Source organism: Cydia strobilella, chromosome 17 (assembly GCF_947568885.1).
Source record: "Cydia strobilella chromosome 17, ilCydStro3.1, whole genome shotgun sequence".
Taxonomy (NCBI): Eukaryota; Metazoa; Arthropoda; class Insecta; order Lepidoptera; family Tortricidae; genus Cydia; species Cydia strobilella.
The window spans coordinates 12,273,336-12,294,168 of NC_086057.1; the positions used below are offsets into that span (position 1 = coordinate 12,273,336).

The 20,833-nt window shown below is 37.5% G+C and overlaps 2 protein-coding genes and 1 long non-coding RNA gene across 3 annotated transcripts in view; all 3 read right to left on the bottom strand.

The window, feature by feature from the left end:
- LOC134748738 (uncharacterized) overlaps positions 1–14,110 on the bottom strand; it is a 29,572-nt gene extending 15,462 nt beyond the window's left edge. The window contains exons 1-2 of the mRNA XM_063683514.1: positions 13,733–14,110; positions 2,104–2,125 (exon numbers count right to left, since the gene is read on the bottom strand). Coding sequence (XP_063539584.1) covers positions 2,104–2,125; positions 13,733–13,885 — 175 coding nt within the window. The 5' untranslated portion in view covers positions 13,886–14,110. The remainder of the gene's footprint in view (positions 1–2,103; positions 2,126–13,732) is intronic.
- LOC134748746 (uncharacterized) overlaps positions 1–20,833 on the bottom strand; it is a 129,684-nt gene that overhangs the window by 25,134 nt on the left and 83,717 nt on the right. The gene's annotated exons all lie outside the window — the stretch shown is intronic.
- Positions 18,787–20,634, bottom strand: LOC134748891 (uncharacterized). The gene is made up of 2 exons (XM_063683722.1): positions 20,243–20,634; positions 18,787–18,971 (listed from the first exon to the last, which is right to left on the bottom strand). The coding sequence occupies exons 1-2, from the start codon at positions 20,555–20,557 to the stop codon at positions 18,834–18,836; spliced, it is 453 nt and encodes a 150-aa protein (XP_063539792.1). The 5' UTR covers positions 20,558–20,634; the 3' UTR covers positions 18,787–18,833.

A 20,833-nucleotide genomic window follows, 5' to 3' on the forward strand; every position in this document is an offset into this window, starting at 1 on the left:
GAGTCTGAGAAAAACCACGGTGAGAGACTCAGTGGCGCACTAGCCAGGCAGGTCGCTTCGCTTTCGGCTGAAACGGCAAGCCAGCGCGAGTTCGATTGTGATCCCAAATACATCGTACGTAATACATATGTAGGCGCAGATCCTAACGGAGTGTGGCGCCGGAGAAGCCGTGTTCATCCCGCGTATCCCCCTCATTCCGAGCAATTTCCCGTTCCGCTTCAAGCGCCTACAGGTCCCCTTGAGCGTCAGCTTCGCTATGACCATCAACAAGTCGTAGGGGCAGATGCATTTCCCACTCCGAAAAAAAAAAAAAGGGGGCAGACGCTGCCCGCCGCCGGCGTCATGCTTAGACTGATTTGACTGGAGGACCGATTTGGATGACATGATTTTGATGGGAACACCCAAATATTCCGAAATACGTTTTTCCGATTTTTATAACCACGTCTTTCATAATCCCGATTATTTATAAGTCCGAAATATCAAAATTACGATTTTTAAAAACACGATGGAATAAAATCACGAATGTGCTATTTCCGAAAACTAAAAATCCGGTTGTCACTTGACAGAAAGCTTAAAGTTCCGATTTTACACTTTTCCGAAAATATTTTTTTTCCGAATTCCTAAATTCCGAAAAATCATTGTCCGATCGGAAATAAAATAATTCGGTATTCAGAAATTCGGTTTTTTACAAGATCGGAAAAATGAAATCCGTGATATTCAAATGAAGACTCATGTTTTAGTAATTATTACGGGTACCTGTCGTGCCGCATCATGTTAAATTCGGCATAAAATATTATTGGCATAAAAATTCGGCATAAATAAATTAGACAGAACTGCGAACCTGCGTACCCGAACTGTTGCTAGAAGTGGGTTAGGTTAGGTTAGAACTGCGACCCCCAAAAAAACGAACTGTTGCCAGAAGTGGGTTAGGTTAGGTTAGAATTGCGACCCCCAAGAAAACGAACTGTTGCCAGAAAAGTGGGTTAGGTTAGGTTAGAACTGCGACCCCCCAAGAAAACGAACAGTTGCCAAAAAAGTGGAAATTTGAATATTGGGATATTTAAAATAGGAATCACGTTAATTCGGAATAAGGGCAATTCCGAATTCGTGATTTTGAAAATCGTAAATGTTAAATTCGGTGTTTGCCACCATCGGAATTGTTATAGTCGGAATTATGTAGTTCGGAATTTACAATATTCGGCTTTTTGGGTTTTCGGAAATATAAATCTTCGTGATTTTCATCATTCGTAATTATGACAGTCTGAATTTTGATGGGTCGAGCATTTAAAAATCGGAATGATAAAATTCGACATTCTAAAATTCGACATTCTAAAATTCGGAATAAAAAATTTCGGAATTATGTAGTGTACCCGATTTGCTCAGGTACAGTCAAGGACGTAAAAATACAAAAATGGTACTGTATCGTTCGATATACAGCTACTACTCTATGCCGTTTAAATCATGTCAAAAATTTGAATAAGGGCAAAAAAAATATTCATTTTGGAGTGTAATTTTATTTAGTGGTAGCAAAGAGGATATAATATTATAGAGCGGTACTTTCATAGTAAATTTTGTAACCACAGTAAATTCACTGCCATCTATCGACACACTTTAAAACTAAAAATGAAGATTTATTAAAATACGATAAAATGTATTTAAATATGCATAAATGATCTTTTTTATTTGCATTAATTATTTTTATTATTTTGACCCATGTTCTTTCACTGATAATATGCGTTAAAATTGTTAAATAATAACAAACGAAACCGTCAACGCCCTCTATACGAGAGTAGGCAAAAGGTAGTAGCGACATCTGATCGAGAATCAAATTTTCGTGATTTTCGAGGCACGTTTTTTCCTTAGACTGTATCCATCTATTACGGAGTTATATCTATCTTTGGTGGTAGGTACCTAATTGTAAAATATTTTATCTGGACTACAGTCCTCTAGCGTATCCATCTGTCAACTTTACTTTAAGTTCTGTCTCCAGGGGACAGGGAGATAAATTAGGGGTGAATTAGCCGCTTACTGACACAGACCGAATTCCACGCAGGCGAAGCCGCGGGCACAGCTAGTAAATAAATAAAACAATAAATACTTTACCAGAGTCCGTGTCTTGTGATTCCTGAAACAAAAGCAGAAACATTTAAGTGTGATATTTAAAGTTGAATTACTACATTTAAATTCAAATGCATAAGCTGGCAATTTATAATTGTAATAAAAATAGTGAAATGATTGTAAAATGCCAATTCATTTAGTGTGATCGAAAGTTTTCTAAAATACGGAATATTAATTATTAGCACGGGAAAGAATAAAGTATAGTAAGTATAAGTATATCGTTTATATAGCTCCAGTTTATAAAACAAACGAAATAGAGCAAACACAAGTTTTGTATGAAAAACATAAATTCCCTGTATTTTTTTTAAATATGGTATCTGAGGCTACATAAAATTACAGACATAGATATACCTTATCCTATTGTAAAGTACAAAGTTTCAGAGCAAATTAGCTACTCGTTTTAAAATGAGAGCGGAACTACGTTTGTATGGAGATCCGAGCTTTTCGGGGACCCTTAAGCGACTTTGTAAAAAAATTACATGTAATTGTGTTTTATTGACTCAAACATCCTTATGCCTCAAAATGGAAATACAAACAGAGTGACAAGCACAAGCTAACTTTGAAATACATACCTGTAGGTACCTTTCTTATTTGTAAAATTACGTAAAACTATTCAAAAGATTATAGGTAAGAGTCAACGCTTCAGAACTGTAGCCTGTGCAAAGTAGTTAAATGGAAATGGGGTTATTTCGGTTATAAATAATGAGAACAATGGTGAAGAGTAATTGCTGCTATTTCTGTGCTTCGAGCATAGATTATATCCCATAGATGACGCATTCACGACGACTTAAACCGAAGAGTTATTGATCGTAATACAGGTAGTCTAGAAAAAAACGTGCCCCTAGTTTGACAGCCGAATGAGTGGCACTGCACAGTGCCGTATGTTTTGTGGTCACTGAATTGTCAAACGTCTACTTTTACCTACAGTTACCGCATACGAACGAAACTGTCAAATAGAAAGGAAGAATATCTTCAACCAATAAATATTTGTTTATATGTTACTTACACCGTAACTTGCACGGCACGGGCAAAGTCCGTCGTGCGTACCTAACTTTGTTATCGAATACACAGTTATCAAATAGATCAACGTCACTCGGCAAAGAACTATGGTGCGTGGACGGAGCATCACCACCATATGCGTAACACTTACGGTGCAAAGTAGATTTAAATGACTAGGTATTCGGAAGTGCGTGTTAGGTTAGGTTAGCTTACTAGGCCTTGAATAAAGAATGTTTTAATTTAAACTATGGCTATCACCCCTCACAATACTAAAATAGGTTTAAATGAGAGTACCTAATATATCGTCGCTGCGCGTACAAAAGTCGCCATGTGTTTTTAACCTACTTTACAGGAGACACAAAAAACTGTTTATTTCGATAATTATTGGACATAAATAAATCAATATTTTTGTGACAAAAGTATTTGCACTTTAACATACATTAAGGAATTACATGAAAAAATATTTCAGTTTTAATAATATGAAAAAAATATTTTTTCATAAATATGTCACATAGCGAGTTTTGTTTGGGTCATAAATAACCTCTAAGTGTCTTACCATTACATGGTTAGATTTAATTGTTAAGGACCCTATACATTTTTTGTTCTTTGTCGTCACATGGCTATTTAATAATATGATGTGAGCGTTCAATAAAACAGAAAAAAATGCTATGTAAGTTAATATAATTGAATTTTATTCGTGAATTAATAATCTACGTACTTTTTTATTATAACTATTACTTTATGATCAATTTGTTTCAGTCAATATTTTTGAACTAAATAGAGGCACACTGCAGTCAAGAATGCAATCGTTGGGCCGTAGAGTGTCGCACCATGACGGCGGCTCTTGGATTAGGGAACGTTTCGCTGCGCAACGTATTAATGACTATGTTGGGCAGCGAAAGGAAATGGAACGCAGTTGCCTTCTTCTGCTACACCGTCATTTCAAGGAAGGAGGCCGCGGAAACGGAGCGTGAGAGTAGGAGCTGAAGACGCGCACCCGAACCGGCGCAGACGGCGGTGAAGAAGATGGGCACAATTTGCTGTCCGCCTAAACCCCTAGCAGGGCCAGCGGGCTGTGGGGGTCCGCTCTACACGGCGCTACACGATTGGCAGTGGGTCAAGCGTCAATGACTCTCCTTTCCAGCGGTGTGGGTACTCCGGAGTAAGATAAGCCAGGGCCGCTGGAAGGAGTAGAATCTCAGGCATCCCGCACCTCCTTGAAAACGGCCAGAAGGGTGAGCGCCGGAGTGGCTTTTAGTGGGTATATCTCCTTTTCTCCTCTTACTAGGAGAGGATGGTTGCAGGAGGTCCCACATATCCAAATGCCTCCCCAAGCTGGAGGGCCTTTGTCAACAAAAAAAAAGATTATTAAGGAATTTCAAAAAGTTGAGTTTTAAATAATTTCCGAAATAAACCTGCAATCAATTAAAAGTCGGGCTTTTGAAAATATAGGCAAAAAATATTAAGGTCAACTCTTCTTCCTCGCGTTATCCAGGCATTTTGCCACGGTTCATGGGACCCTGGGGTCTGCTTGACAACAGAACTAATCCCTAGTTTTTACGAAAGCGACTGCCATCTGACCTTCCAACCCAGAGGGGAAACTAGGCCTTATTGGGATTAGTCCGGTTTCCTCACTATGTTTTCCTTCACCGAAAAGCGACTGGTAAATATCAAATGATATTTCGTACATAAGTTCCGAAAAACTCATTGGTACGAGCGTGGGTTTGAACCCGCGACCTCCGGATTGAAAGTCGCACGCTCTTACAGCTAGGCCACTAGCGCTTCACATGAAATAATCATGTTTAGTAGGGACCTGTATACAACTTGAGGGTAGATAATAGTTTAATATACGGTAGACTCGATTGTTATAAGAAAATCCCGCTACGTATAGTAAAACGCACAGTCTAGACACATAACATCGACTGCAACTAGTATAAAAATATAGCTATGTGCGAGAAACTATATATCGGGAGCAAGTGCATCTAATCATTTTTAAATAAACTTGTAGAAAATATCACTATGTGTCAAGCATCACATAGCGAGCACACGTCTGTAATTGCTGTTCAAATAAGCTAATGTAGTTATGTGATTTATTCCAGTTAGCGATTATAGGAAGAGCATTCATTGTATGGGCGTCACATACCTACATTTGATAAATCCTTAAATATTGAAATAAGCGCCAGGCTGTTTTTGGAGCATATGCGTATAGAAATACGGTTCAAAATGGCATCAAAACCGAAAAATCGTAAAAAATCACATAGCGACTTTTGTACGCGCAGCGACGATATACGAAATGATCGCTGAATCATATACCATCTAGTAGGTGAGATCTGTGAATGCAAGGCAACAACAAGTACCTAATTGCGATGTAGACATGTAGTAGGTACGAGTAGTTAACGGCACGTCATGTCAACTGCTATTACTGTTTGAACTAGGCACCATTTTAAACTCATTTATATTAAATATGTACCTATGTATTTAAGTAGATTTATTTACGGTAGGTGACAAGTAAATATTGATAGAGTACAAATTTCGTGACAGCTCATCAAATAACCCATTAAGTGACCTCCACGCGATAGTACCTATAGTAGGTATACCTAGGCATAGGGAAATATGTAAGTAAGCATAATTTGTGACGTTTTCAATCAAAAGGTACCACATTGTCGCTTACCATAAGGACGAAAATTGCTTGTATCTTTATACGAAAAACCTGTCAGAGCGTCCTTATGGCAAGCGACAATGTGGTACCTTTTGCTTGAAAACGACACATTTTAATAAGTTAATGCACAATTTCAAGCCGGCAGAAAGTATCTAATTGTAAACCTTCAGGCCAAAATACACTGACATCAGAATTATATTTGAATCATGTTATTTAGTTATCGTGCGTCTCGTCCGCGCCACAACAATATACACACTTAAGTACGAGCGAAATGGACAATAACTAAATAAGTACCTATTAAGATTCAGACAGGTATTATTCTAATGTCAGTGTACGTTAAAATTGGCCTGCTTATCATATTGCGATTGATTAAGCTGACCCCACTGGCATTCGCTTAATTTGCACAAAGAGCACTCCACTGCTCTTTAATGCTATTTGCAATCTAATAATAGTTATTGGGTTAATACGCAAGGAATAAATTAAGAGAAGAGCCAAGGCAGTTAATATCGACAGGTTCTGGGAATTCGAAGAGCCGCGCTTTTGGATAATGTTACCATTTTTTTACGCTGTCAACATGGTAGGTATAGCCAAGGTATTGTTGGCTTAGGAGTACAGGAAACATCCTAATTTAAAAAAACTTATTTTAAAGAAACCAAATAGGTTAAATTGTCTCGATGCGTATTAGTTGCCTGTTGAAAGAAAAGTACTGCCGGCTATAAAAAAGCTAGTATCAATAATGTTTTTTTTATATAAAAAAATCTTATTTGTTAGCTGGCTTTGTTGACACACTGCCAAATTACGTGCCAGCGCAGGCTAGCATTCTTTGTAAATTTATACGTTTTACAAGGCAAACCTAAACAATCTTAACCTAAATAGCCGATATGGCAGTAAAATCTCACATTAACGCAAACAAACGATGAAATGTACGTGAAATTGCTTCATAAAACTAGTGTTAGTTTCCCTTTGGGCGCCAAGTGTGGAACGCAAATTTTGCGCCTGGCTACAAATCTACAATAATAAAATATTATAAACTAACGACTCGCCCCGGCTTCGGACGGGTTACACAAAACCTTCCTCAAGAATCACTATTGATATGTGAAAACCGCATGAAAATCGTGAATTTATCGCGAACATACATACATGCATTACATACAGACAGACGCGGCGGGGGACTTTGTTTTATAAGGTGGGATGTTTATGGTGGGATTAATTTTACATATGTACATATAGATAGAGAGAACAGTTTACAAAAAGTAAAGTAAGAATAATATAAGTACTTATACCTACAAACATTCGTCTAAGGATCATGTCAGTGATAATATTTATACATACACCTACCTAGAGTCCGTGGTTTTACTCTACACTGACTTTGGAATGAAAAAGTGAAGGATATGCCACTATACGTAACTATTATATACTATATATTTTCTGCCTGCTTGCGCCTGCAGTGCGTGCGTGAGCGTGACTGACCTGCAGCGATTACTGCAATTACTGTTACTATAGGCAAACAAGTTTTAAATTGTTTCCAGGCAATCTGATGTTGGTAATGGTAGAAGAGCCGGCAGTAAAGTTTCGAACCAACGTGATACCGCGATGAGATGCACAATGGTTTCCCATAAAACTGATGCTAAGTCCGAATTTGATAGTCTGCCACGGCGGAACTAGCCGAAAGTACAAAAAAAATAGCCACTTCCGGTGCGAAAAAGGGGGGGTCATTTAACCCATCTGATACTGCAATAAAAGCTATGGCATCAGTTAGAAATTTACTGGTAGATACAGAAAAGCGAAATCTGCCAGTATGATTCCTGCCGGAAGTGCTTGGCATACGCTCTCAAAGGTGACCATCAGGACCCCTAAATTAACCCATCTGATACCAGCATGAAACCAATTCCAGTCGGTAGATATGAACCTTCTCTTCAGGAATATATAAGTCTGCCAGGGCGCTTTCAGCCGAAACACCTTGACATACGAGATTATGTGAGCAACATCCTTGGAACCCGTATTTTGGAATTGTACAGATTACAGACATTTTAATTATTGCAGGCTTATGATTTATTACCTAATGCTTATATTTGTATATTGTTATGCCATTAATAACATATATTTCAAATTTATTAATATACACAATATAATTTGGGCATTAATTTATTACCTGCTTACGGCTTTGTACTACTTTGTTTGCCTTATAAAGGTGCTAACAAATTAGCTACCGATATCTTTACAGTTGATAGTACTCGGCTCCTGAAGTATATGTAAGTATGAAACATTATAGGTTTTATGATATTATTTTGAGAAAATTGGAAAACAAATTTGCTTTGTAAAAAAACTCTGTTAATGAGATAATTAAATGAGACCTCATTGAACAGATTCTAAAACCTCTTTTAAATATAAAACTTAACTGGCCACTTCACGCTGATAAATCAAATGACACGTTGACAATGACATTTAAGACAAACAAGCAGTTAAATACATGATGATTATTTTTAGATAGAATTATAGTTTATTTATTTTGTTCGGTAAATAAAATAAAAATTATGAGAAACTTTCTTAATTTCTATTAAAAGTTAATTGTTCTAGTGTAAAGTACCAACCATCTCGTAAAATTTCTGTAGCTAATTTGTTAGCACCTTATATATAAATAATACAATAATTTCAAATTACAATATCCTTTATTTACCAAAATGAACAAAATTATTATTATTACATACTTATTGTAAACGGGTGTAAAAAGACAGGATTTTCAACGTCAAGGACGATTTTTACCAATAATCCAAATATGAACATTTAAATCATTTTTAGGGTTCCGTACCCAAAGGGTAAAAACGGGACCCTATTACTAAGACTCCAATAGATTATATTCTGTTTTTTATTCCGTAATCCGTAGACTAAAATGACATTTCATGTGGTACTAAGAAATGTCATGTCTTACATATGAAACGTCATTTTAGTCTACGGAATAAAAAAACAGACCTTAGTTATCTCAATTTGTAGTGTTATAAAACAACACCCTGAATGTTAAACTACGTCAGTTTTGCGTCAACGTCAAGAAATGTAGGGGAGAGGTGGGCATGACGGGATACTTAATGTTTCAAGTCCAATAAAACTGAAAATGCTATTTTTTTTTAAGTTTTTGTTATTTTTATTTTTATCTTTGGTAATCAGTCTTTCATAATCAACACTTACTAGGAACTCTCTAGTTAGATAATAAAATTAAAAATAAATTAAAATGGCCAAAAGTGCCTTCTCTCCATCTTGCCCCCCAAGTATGGTAAGATGGGGAACCCCTACGGGACAAGATAAGAATGATTCATATAAATATTATATTTAGGGCCTAAACAAAACTTAAATTTTTGGCTTTTGGGTCCATCGCCTGATAACTTCTCACGAACTGTTTTACTTTTATTTCTTAAGTCGTCTGAGAGACGGAAAATGTGTTTACAGCTAACATGTACCCCATCTTCCCTTGTTAATTTTATTGTTTGTAAAAATTGACATGTAAAAGTGCCCCTGTGGCCTATTTGCTGAATAAATGTTTGATGTTGATGTTGATGTTGAAGAATAAATAAATTCAAATCCGCAATTCTTCATCAGTTTATCACTTTAAAACTACGGCCGTCAAGATGTACCACATCTTGCCCCATGTGCCTAATGAAATTCGAAAGTGTTTTGTAAAATAAACCGTACTTGAAACCAAACAAGTCCTTAGCTGTTGGCGTGATTGCTGGGCCATATGAATAAATTAACAGTATATATGTGCTGGTGATAATAAGGAAACAAACGCAAACCAAATAAAACACAAAAACCGGCCAAGTGCGAGTCGGACTCGCGCACGTAAGGTTCCGTACCATAATACCATTACGCAAAAAATGGCAAAAAAGTCACGTTTGTTGTATGGGAACCCCACTTAAATATTTATTTTATTATGTTTTTAGAATCATTTATTCATCAATTGTGCATTACAGGTAATGAATACAGGTGTTATAAACAATTAGTTATAGTTTGTTATAACGGCAACAGAAATGCATCATCTGTGAAAATTTCATCTGTCTAGCTATCACGGTTGATGAGATACAGCCTGGTGACAGACGGACAGACAGACAGACAGACAGACAGAAAGCGGAGTCTTAGTTATAGGGTCCCGTTTTTACCCTTTGGGTACGGAACCCTAAAAATAACAAGGAATATGACAAAAACAGTTTTTTTGCAAATAAATAATTAACGACACCATTTGTCTAGCCGGTCACTGTGCGAACTGATTGCTATGATGGCGACGCATCGTCATGCGTTAACGGGATTCTGATGGTTGGTCAGTCGTGTCGCCATATAAAGCCGCTACCCCGTCTTACTCGTCATGCCCCTCTCTCCCCTACATAAGATAGTGATTAGATACACCAAATAGGTGAAAAAACGCCTCAAGCGTAAAAGAAACCACCAAAAATCATTTTATGTCGCATTACAAGCCTGATTTAGCTATGAATACTAATACCCCCTTATTCGTAAAACTTTACGAGCCTGAATTAGTTCAATTATGTTTTATCCTTTTCTTACAAATACATAAGTCAAAATGACAGACAAAGACAAACGATTCATATAGCTAATTCAATGACTATTAATCATATTAATCACATTATTTAATTTATTTTAACTTAATTTATTATAAATATGTGTTATTAATAACGTAATAATATACAAATATAAGCATAGAGTAATAAATTAATAAGCCTGCAGTATTTGAAATGTCCGTAATATGTACAATTCCAAAATACGGGTTATACGGGTACCACGGATGTTGCGCCACATAATCTCGTATGTCAAGGTGTTTCGGCTGAAAGCGCCCTGGCAGACTTATATATTCCTGAAGAGAAGGTTCATATCTACCGACTGGAATTGGTTTCATGCTGGTATCAGATGGGTTAATTTAGGGGTCCTGATGGTCACCTTTGAGAGCGTATGCCAAGCACTTCCGGCAGGAATCATACTGGCAGATTTCGCTTTTCTGTATCTACCAGTAAATTTCTAACTGATGCCATAGCTTTTATTGTAGTATCAGATGGGTTAAATGACCCCCCCTTTTTCGCACCGGAAGTGGCTATTTTTTTTGTACTTTCGGCTAGTTCCGCCGTGGCAGACTATCAAATTCAGACTTAGCATCAGTTTTATGGGAAACCATTGTGCATCTCATCGCGGTATCACGTTGGTTCGAAACTTTACTGCCGGCTCTAATGAAAATACACGGGAAAACGTTTAATTTTAATTCGCATTTAACGGTTATATCTGCAAAAACTCGTATAAATGATGCTAGGAAATTGATCAACCAATAAAATAGTAGGTACGCGAGTTTTTAATTAGCCACTAGGTACAGTAGGTACAGCACGCTACAAAAGTGGATACCCACTTTATGAATGAATTCCATTCATTATGGGTATCAGCCGCAAAAGTATATGGCGACTTTATCAATGAATTCATTCATAATTATCCATGCAATTTCGCAGCTCACTGTATTTTTGCAGCTCGCTGTACAAATAGATAGGTAGTTACTTAGTCACTTAATATTAACTACCAAATATCTACTATTCATATGTCACTGGATACAAAACTTTAGAGAATACTTATATTATACTAACAACTTAAAATTAAAATTTCGCCCTACTCAGGTAATTTCCTGCCGCCGCCGCTTCTTCAGCCAGGATATTGAAGTCATTCACATGGCCCATATATTTTGTGAGGGGACATTGGACTATGTGTTCGATGGTCTGGTCTGTGTGACATGTAACGAAGCCATACGATAAATAAATAAATACTATTCATATTACGAGTAAAGTACTGCCACTAATCTTACGAACTGCTCTGTCTTTCCTGCTGATATTAGACTGATAAGGAGCAAATTGATATTGATATTGTTCAAAAACTACTAACACCTTTTAGCTAAATGTTTGCGGCTGTAAATTACGCTATGTGTCAAAAAAACCGAAATACTTAAGGTAATAAAACTGCATCTGTAGAGTGCTTATTTTCTGAATAACATAGGTACAAATTATTAGAAAACTAGCCCATTGTAAACGAAGCAAATAGCATAGATGCAAATTCCGTTCTAGTCGGGCAAACTCGTTAACAAAAACAAACGAATAGCTTATCAGATAAGCCAGAGTTGTTGAATGGACATCGATCACCAAAACACGCTGATACGGCCGGCCTAATAACGATCAACATGGCCCAATATTCATTCATATCTCTTGATAAGACATCTCGCGTTTAACACGTTCACTGTCCCCATACAAAATGACATGACAAAGTCACACGTCCAAGTGTGTTTAGGGTAAACTCGCATTATTTGGTGACACGCCTAATTCGGTGATACAAGTTTCGAAGCATGACACCCAGGAAAGCTAGTGAATTAGGGCCTTTTAAATGGGACCTCACGGCTTCACGGCTTCGGCGGCTTTGCCGTGAGGCCCATTTAAAAGGCCCTAATTCAGTAGCTTTCCTCGGTGTTATGCTTCAAAACTTGCATTACCGAATTAGGCGTGTCACCAAATAATGCGAGTTTACCCTACCTACCACCGTGAAGTTGTAAACCCATAGTGGAAGCACGGACTCCTATAAAAAGCTTCATGACCCAACTTTGTGGGCACCCGGACCGGGAACGGTTAGGTGGTATATATACGTTAATAAGTTATAAAGAAAACTAAACCAGAATTACTGCATACTTTGGCAATACTTGCGCTACTGCTACCAAAGTATCTTGTTTATTGTATGGTATAGAAGAAAGTTCTGTTAGTTTAGTAGATATTTGCAAATTTCAGTGACCCCACTTTCGAAGTTATCCCAATGTATGAATGTATGGTGCCGGCAAAATTCTTGAACAAATAACCTTGCCAGTAAGATGCTGTTAGTCTGTAATCCCATCGTTATTTGTGCGGCAAGGTTAGAAATACGGTACTACAGTGTAGTCTGTTCAGAAAGAGAAGAGTCGTGGAATGAATTGAGCTCCATACATGCCATGACTCTTCTCTTCTCAGACTCTTAACAACAACAGTCTAACTTTGTACTGTTCCATCTCTGCCGCGCAAATAAAGATACATAGGATTAAACGAACTTACAGGCAAGGTAATTTGTTTAAGAAGTTTGCCGGCACCTAAGTATACCTTATCAGAATGACAACTTCGTACCAACAGATTTTTCTATTAACTGTTCTCATTCATCATTTTAGGCGCAATATATCCATCATATCTCTTGATAAGAACTCATCTCGCGACTGCAATAATATGCAGTGCGCGTAAAGACAATATTTCAATGTTTATTCAGAATATACCCAAACATAAACATATATATATATATATTATATATATATATATGTTTATTGCATAGTAAATATAATAAATAAGATAACGTACGTAATTATCTTATCATTTGACGAGGGTTTGATAGGTGGTTTTCAGGCTTCCAAATTAGGGAAGAGGTTCTTAAATAAACATAATTCCTCAAATAATTATTATAGGCAGACACAGCTATTTTATATAGGTAATAATTAATACCATGCATTTACTTTCCATTAAATAGGTTACAAATACTTTAATACTTTATGCTGCACTGTATCTTTACGCTTTTCTCTTAAATCCATCAGAAATGAGAGATACTAATATGTATAATTAATTGAAATTGAAAACGTGACTAAAATACTATTGTGATCGAAATGTGTATAGAGATGATGCATGCGTAGTCAGGGTTCCTAACTGCAAAAATCGAAAAATTCATTATCTGCCTCTATGGCATTGCATATTCGAGCGATAGAGCCACAGATGAAGATATTTCGATTTTTTTTCGCAGTAGGGCCTCAGGAGTCTAGATTCAGTGTGGTGACAAAATAAGCTGCTATTTGACGAAGCCGAGCATCTACGGCTGCTACTCACACTTACCCCCCTCTCCTTACGTGGTTAAATATACATTGATACTTACGAATTTACTTCGCTCTTTCTGTTTTTGTTTAAGCTCTGCCTCTTTTTTAGCTTGCTGTATAAGTTGGTCTACAAACTCATTGGCCTGTCGTAGTTTTTCAGGATCAGCCTTGAATTGGGCTATCCTTTCAGGAAGATCGTCGTTTTGTCTCATCTTCACAAGTTTTAATAATAAAGTCAAGTCACTATAATTCCCACACACTATAAACAAATATGTTTAGTTATAAAATTATCCATAGCGGGGTTTAAACCCTTGGTTTATTAGGGGGTCTCGACGTTGCATGGGTGCGCGGCGCGGCGTGCGTGTCTACTGCAAGCGACGCTTGGACTGGCCGGGCCGCTCATGCGCTGTGACGACTGTCTACGTCCTCAGCGTACTTTTCAATAACTACCAATATCCAGTACATGTTGACCTTTTGTGATGTGTAGTTCTTGGGATAATGGAGGTCAGTGTGACACTGGCTTTTCTGTCTCGACTCGGGTGTGGAATAAAGTCCCTCCGCCTGACTTATTGCCCATAATCGTGCTCAGCTGCCTACTGCACTGTGGGATTAAACTTTATGACAACGCGTTACTTTGACGAGCAGGACATGTCTTATTAAATCCTTAGGTATACTTACAAAATTTATATTTACATGTATAGTTATATTACGACTAGCTGTTGCCCGCAACTTCGTACGCGTGGATTTGTATGTTGGTGGTTATATATTTTACATGAGCATAGAACATTATGAAGCAAAAGATATCAATAGGGACGGTCATGAAATTTGTCTTTCACAAACTACGAAGTTTCAAGCCCCTAACTGAAAAAAAATGTTCTCGATATAATCCCTCTCAACGCTCTTAGAAGATTTTTAAGTCCACTATTAAAAAAAATGTTCGCTTCCGTGGAAAGTAACCAATTCCAAAGAAGCGTCAAGTTTTTGCCACCTTATCTTTTTATATTTGCTATGGGTATTATTTACGCCACCGATTTATTGTAAGTACCTACCTACCTAACTGGTAAATATACCAAGCAAACTAAATGTTTGTTAATTTTGTATAATTTGCATGTGCAATAAAAATATACCTAGTAGGTACCTTACAAGGAGGGCAAGGCCTACAAGGAGAGAACAGGGTGCCTAGCCAACGTGCTAATCGTCACTACGCTACGCCACAGAGCGTTAACGATTGGCACGTTGCACCCACGGGCCTGGCCCAGGTAATTCGTGAAGCGCTAACGCTAATACACAATAAAATTTTGCTAAAATGAGAATCTGATTCAAACTATATGTTTTTCTTTGGAGTGTCTTTCATGACAGCGTGAATACCTTCACCAATATGCCAATATGTTATTTGGTGCCAATATGCTCTACCTAGTGAAAGTAATAATTCCGATCCCATAATAAACAAATGAGCGCCCTTGAAAATGAGGATAAAAACAAAAGAAAAATCTGTCGGGAATACAAATGAAAGTATATTACGAAATTATGCCGTCGGTGGAGGCTGGAGGTCGCGATTACCATTGCAAAGAGTCGCCCCGGACTACAGACAGATTACATAATTAACGGGCATTCTAGGCATATTTACGGGCATACTGTTATACGAGAATATGCTCGTCTCACGAAAGTTTTATAGTTAAATTGGAATTTTCGTTGTTCTTAAAAGCAAAAAAAAAAGAATAATCTGAACAACATTAAGTGATTACCTACCTACGTAGTTTAGATAATGAATTTTTATAAAATCAACGTTATCGCACAAAATACACGTATAAAAATATACTCAATACATGTAAGTGCCTAATCGAATTTAAACTATCGTGAAACATATTAACTTAACTAACTTAGCGGTTACACTCACGTGTTTTTAATCACTCGCGCGACATCTTTCGGAGAGCCTAGGTCTCCATTTTCAAGCACTAACAGTGCCTGAGTGAGTAGCGGTCACGACGGATGGGCGTCACGTACTGCGGCGGCTGAGGCTCTCCGAAACATGTCGCGCGAGTGACTAAAAACACGTGAGTGTAACCGCTAAGTTAGTTAAGTATGTAAGTGCCTACTTAAATGAAGTTTTCTTGACCAGTATTTTTCAAGAATCTACGGTAGGTACTTACAACAAGGAAATCTAACTAAATAAAATAATCTTAACAACTATCATAGGTACGGGAGCATACAGTTTTTTTTTCAAGTGGTGTATCTGCCATGGCTAGTGTTTTGTAGTCTGTGACAGTTAACACGATGTCGCCTGTCTATTTACGAACCTTTTCATAACCTGTAAACCAGTTCCAGTATAACCGGACCTGTGACCTGTAGACATCTTCAGAAATTGGAGGTCAACTAATATTGGTCTAGTGGTCTGGCATCCAACCGTGGGCACGTCCGGGTCCCTTGTCATAAGTGAACCCTATTTGGGGTGTTTTTTCTGTATTTGGTCATGTTTAAGGAAAATAAAAACACATTCAAATGTAACAATAATAGTGGGGATCCGTTGAAGGGCATATTCAGTATCGTGTTCTGATTAGGAAAAAGTAGAAGAAAAATTTTCGCATTTTTTTTTCTGAAATTCTTCTCTCATTTATATTTTATGTACATTATATATTTATCATAGATTATATATTTATTATTAGTAAACTAAGATGTTGAACGTGCAGATTAAGTAAATTAATTTTAAAATTAATAATATGTGGACCTAATTGTTGTCTGTAATAAATAAATTCGTTTATTCATTGACATAGAAACCAAAGTTGTCTTTTTTATTTTTTTTATTAAATAGGTTTTGCCCAGCATTGTTATGGCAACTTTTGAATTTGGGACGATTTGGCGTAATGTCGAGTTATAATTTTTTTTTTCGAAAAAAAATTATGGATCAGGAAAAAAAAAATTTTTTTTTCAACAACTGCAAAACAAACCGTAATAGTTTTGTTTATTTATCTCATGCATACAATTTTTACATAGTAAAAATATGTAGGTAATAACTTCATACATTTCAGCTTGTACTACTTATCGTATACCTAATGATCGTTTTTTTGTAATAATAATAAGAAATAGAATCGAACATCAGAATATAAAATCAATTAAAATTAATAGTAGTTAACAAACTAAAACAATGCAAGTAGAAATAAATTAGCCGCCCATCCCCATTTGTGTGTGGCTGAATTGCAGCGAAAAAAGTTACCATAACAATGCTAGGCAAAACCTAATTCAATCAAAAAAATAATTGAAAATAAAAACTTTGGTTTCTATGTCAATGAGAGCCGAATTTCAGCCCACAGTAGGGCAGGTCGTCCAAGTCGGCCGACCCTCCAGAATAGATGATGATGATGATGTCCTCCCAGACGTATCCGTCGACGGCGACGACCAGACACAAAGGTTAAAAACTATTTTTATTATTATTATTTGTAATGCAGGCAGGCAGTTTAAACAACTGATAATGCCTGTATCCAGAGTCATAAACCAAGTTCTCAGTGTTGAGTAGAATTTGCTTTGTGCTTATCTAATTTATTCTTAAACTCATTGACACTTTGGGCCGCTACTACATCCCCTGGGAGTTTGTTCCAAGCGTTGACCACTCTGTTGCTAAAGAAGTGTCTATGAGGATTATTGTAGGACCTGTGAGACACCAGCTTATACTGATGACCTCTCAGACGGTTGTTACTATTGCGTTCTAGCATCTTATGGAAATCTTTAAGGTCGTAGTGTTGGGATAGTATTTTGTATGTCTCAATCAGATCTCCGCGTCAAGCAACCAGATTTTCGTCAAGAAAATTTTTTCCTCTACTTTTTCCTAATCAGAACGTTACCGAATATGCCCTTAAACGGATCCCCACTACTTTTGTTACATCCTGTATTATTTCCCTTATAAAACATGGCCGACATTAATCCTTGTACTTAACAATATCCCCGAAATAGCTGATGGTAAGTAGTTGACCTACGTAAACGTGACATAAAAGTGACACAAATAATTACTACACATTTATTAACCTTGTTAGCGACGCTCCCAAAATGAACGCACAATAATGTCTCATAGGATTTGACGTGACCAATTCATTACTTTCAGCCATTATTTACAAAAGGTTTTAAACATATTTACTTAGCAGCGACTCGTTAGTTGGGTTCTCTGTTCGTAAGCGCTACGTACGGTTTTTCCCGTGTCACTGTCATCGGTTACACTCATTGTCAGGGGGTCTACCGCGGAAACCGAAATTCGCAAATTGCGGGGATCTTTCTCTTTTACTCTCATTAAGACGTAATTAGAGTGACAGAGAAAAATGCCCGCAATTGACGAACTTCGATTTTCGCGGTTATAGCCCAGTAACGTTAACGCGCTGACAGTGAACGTGCTAATACCATCACTACATAGACATACAAATAGATAGAGTCGGACCAACATAACTGTACATGCGATTTGCAATGACAAAGTGTTGCAATGTCATCACAAATGTAATTTTTTAGGGTTCCGTACCCAAAGGGTAAAAACGGGACCCTATTAGTAAAACTCCTCGTCTGTCCATCTGTCTGTCCGTCTGTCACCAAGCTGTATATCTTGAACCGTATAGCTAGACAGTTGAAATTTTCACAGATGATGTATTTCTGTTTCCGCTATAACAACAAATACTAAAAACAGAATAAAATAAATATTTAAGTTGGGCTCCTATACAACAAACGTGATTTTTTGCCGTTTTCTGCGTAATGGTGCGGAACCCTTCGTGCGCGAGTCCGACTCGCACTTGGCCGGTTTTTTATCAAAATATGACGTAGGTAACTGACACTCCTAATTTTATTCCATTAAAATAGGTGCAAAGTACGTAGCTAAGAACCGTCTTAGCTACGTACTTTGCACCTATTAGCTATTACATACCTACCTACCGAGGTAGGTATGTAGCTACGAACTTTAGCAACGCCAAAGTAGCCAAGTATATCGGTACCTACCATACGTCCTTGTTTCCATGGTAAGGTAGTGTGTTACGATATATTTGGAGACTTTGACCGTCACCTATACCAACTTATACTATACATTAGACGCTGTAGGTTATAGTTAGCTTTAGCCTCAACAAATTATAAATTTATTAGAATAGGCACTTGATAGACATTACAATAACAACAATAATGAATCGTACCTAATCGCTAACACTTAGCACACTGATCGGGAGGAGGATCACATTTCACAGGCTCCTTGGGTTTCTTCTCCGGTGTACACTCGTAGTAACAGTGGCCATCCCACCACCACGGCGTGCCGGGGGTCGGAGGGCAGGCGAACTTTACCTGACACATAATATAAAGATACAATAATATTATAAAGTTGAAACATGCATGCGCCCGTGAGGGTCAAAACATACGCAAGGCGACGAAATTAAAAACAGATTCCTCACAACATACCAAAAACACCTGAATAGCGAACTAGACGCCACACTCACGTTCGCGGCTTCGCGCCGTGATTCGCGCATGAGTGTGGAGGGACCTTATATGACATTTAGTCGGGTTCATTGTTGATTTGTTGCCCACCAGAAAACGATGGGTAACAACAATAAATAGGTACCTACTACCTACGTTTACCGTTTTGACTTGGAACTTATCAAACACTAGGCAGTGGCCGTCCTACCACCATGGCCCGACGGGGGTTGGGGGGCAGGCGAACTTCACCTGACACAAGAAAGACTAGGCAACCTCGGAAAAGGGTACGGTAAGATAGGTACTAGTATGATACGTAGTGTGATAGGCAAGTAGTAGGAGTGGCCGTCCCACCACCATGGCCCGACGCGACGGGGGTTGGGGGCAGGCGAACTTCACCTCACCAGACACCACAAGAAAGACATAAAGCAACGTCAAGAAAATGACTCCGAAGCAGAAACTGAGTATTAGACCGGATAAACGCTTGAGCAAAAGATGACTGAAAATTGGCTATTTTGGCTTATATCTTAGTCACATTACTCTATATTTTGTAAAATTGTAAGATGTTTGTTTCCCAATAAAATAAATTCAAAAAATTTGGATAATATCCACCTTGCAACCTGTAGGATCGTGATATTAGACCAGTCCAGCCGTCACAGCCGTCGGACGCTTTTAGCATCAAGATAGATGCTTAGAATGACAGGGAAGCACAGGGATGTAAGTAACATAACATAATACGTTTCTGTCTTTCCCAGCAACCGCTTTTAAACCAAGACTGACAGACATCGGTTGAGATGCAGAAATATACCTACAATCGTGCTGTGCTGGTCGCTTCTGAATTTAATTGTGAATTTACAAAGTAAGAACCAATATTAAGTATGTTAACTACATAGTACCGTAAAGCGGGGTGGCTTTGAAATGTAGGGACGACTTTGAAATTTAAGTTTTTAAGCCATAATTTATTTTTATGCAGGATGTTTTACAGTAGGTGACCATCAATATCCAATATCTAACTATTAGTTACACGAACAGTTTCAGTAAATATTAAATAATGGTAATTTTCTAGCCATTTTAAAACTATCAAAGTAACCCTAAATTTTTCTAAAGCCACCCCGTTTTACCGGTACCTAGGTATAAAAATATACCTCGGTTGGTTTAATGTTGGTAATCTGAGGAGTCTTCGTACAGTCCAACGGGTACGCGGGACCTTCGCCCAAAGGTCCCACAATTGGCGGCTTAACTCCATCTTTAGCGCTTCTGTCCATGTACCACTGATTATAGTACTTATTAATGGACTCCGGTCCACGAGGAATGCTAGGAGTTGGGATGGACCTTGGGGATAACCGAGGCGGGAAACGAATGTGGAGATTAGGTATGTCGTGTCTTCTTCCTAATAGAAACTGTCGAAACCTTCGTAGTAGCCCAGAAATATCTCTGAAGTCCCATTTTACTTTAGACATGCCTTTAGTTTTATATTTGATGATTTATTTTGATTATAACATGTATTTTGTCGATGATTAAAGTAGACACTCGTATTTAATTATCAGGTAAATTAATATTTTGAAAGTTTGACAATAACTTGACTTGAGTTTTGACATTGGTTTGACAGTCGAGATCTTTGATTTTTGATCCAAAGAGTATTTATATAAGGTAATCCAAATTTATTTGATAAAACAATTTGATTTGTTCCCAAAGTTGTACACAGTAAGATTTCGATTTTCGCGGGTAGGCCAGAT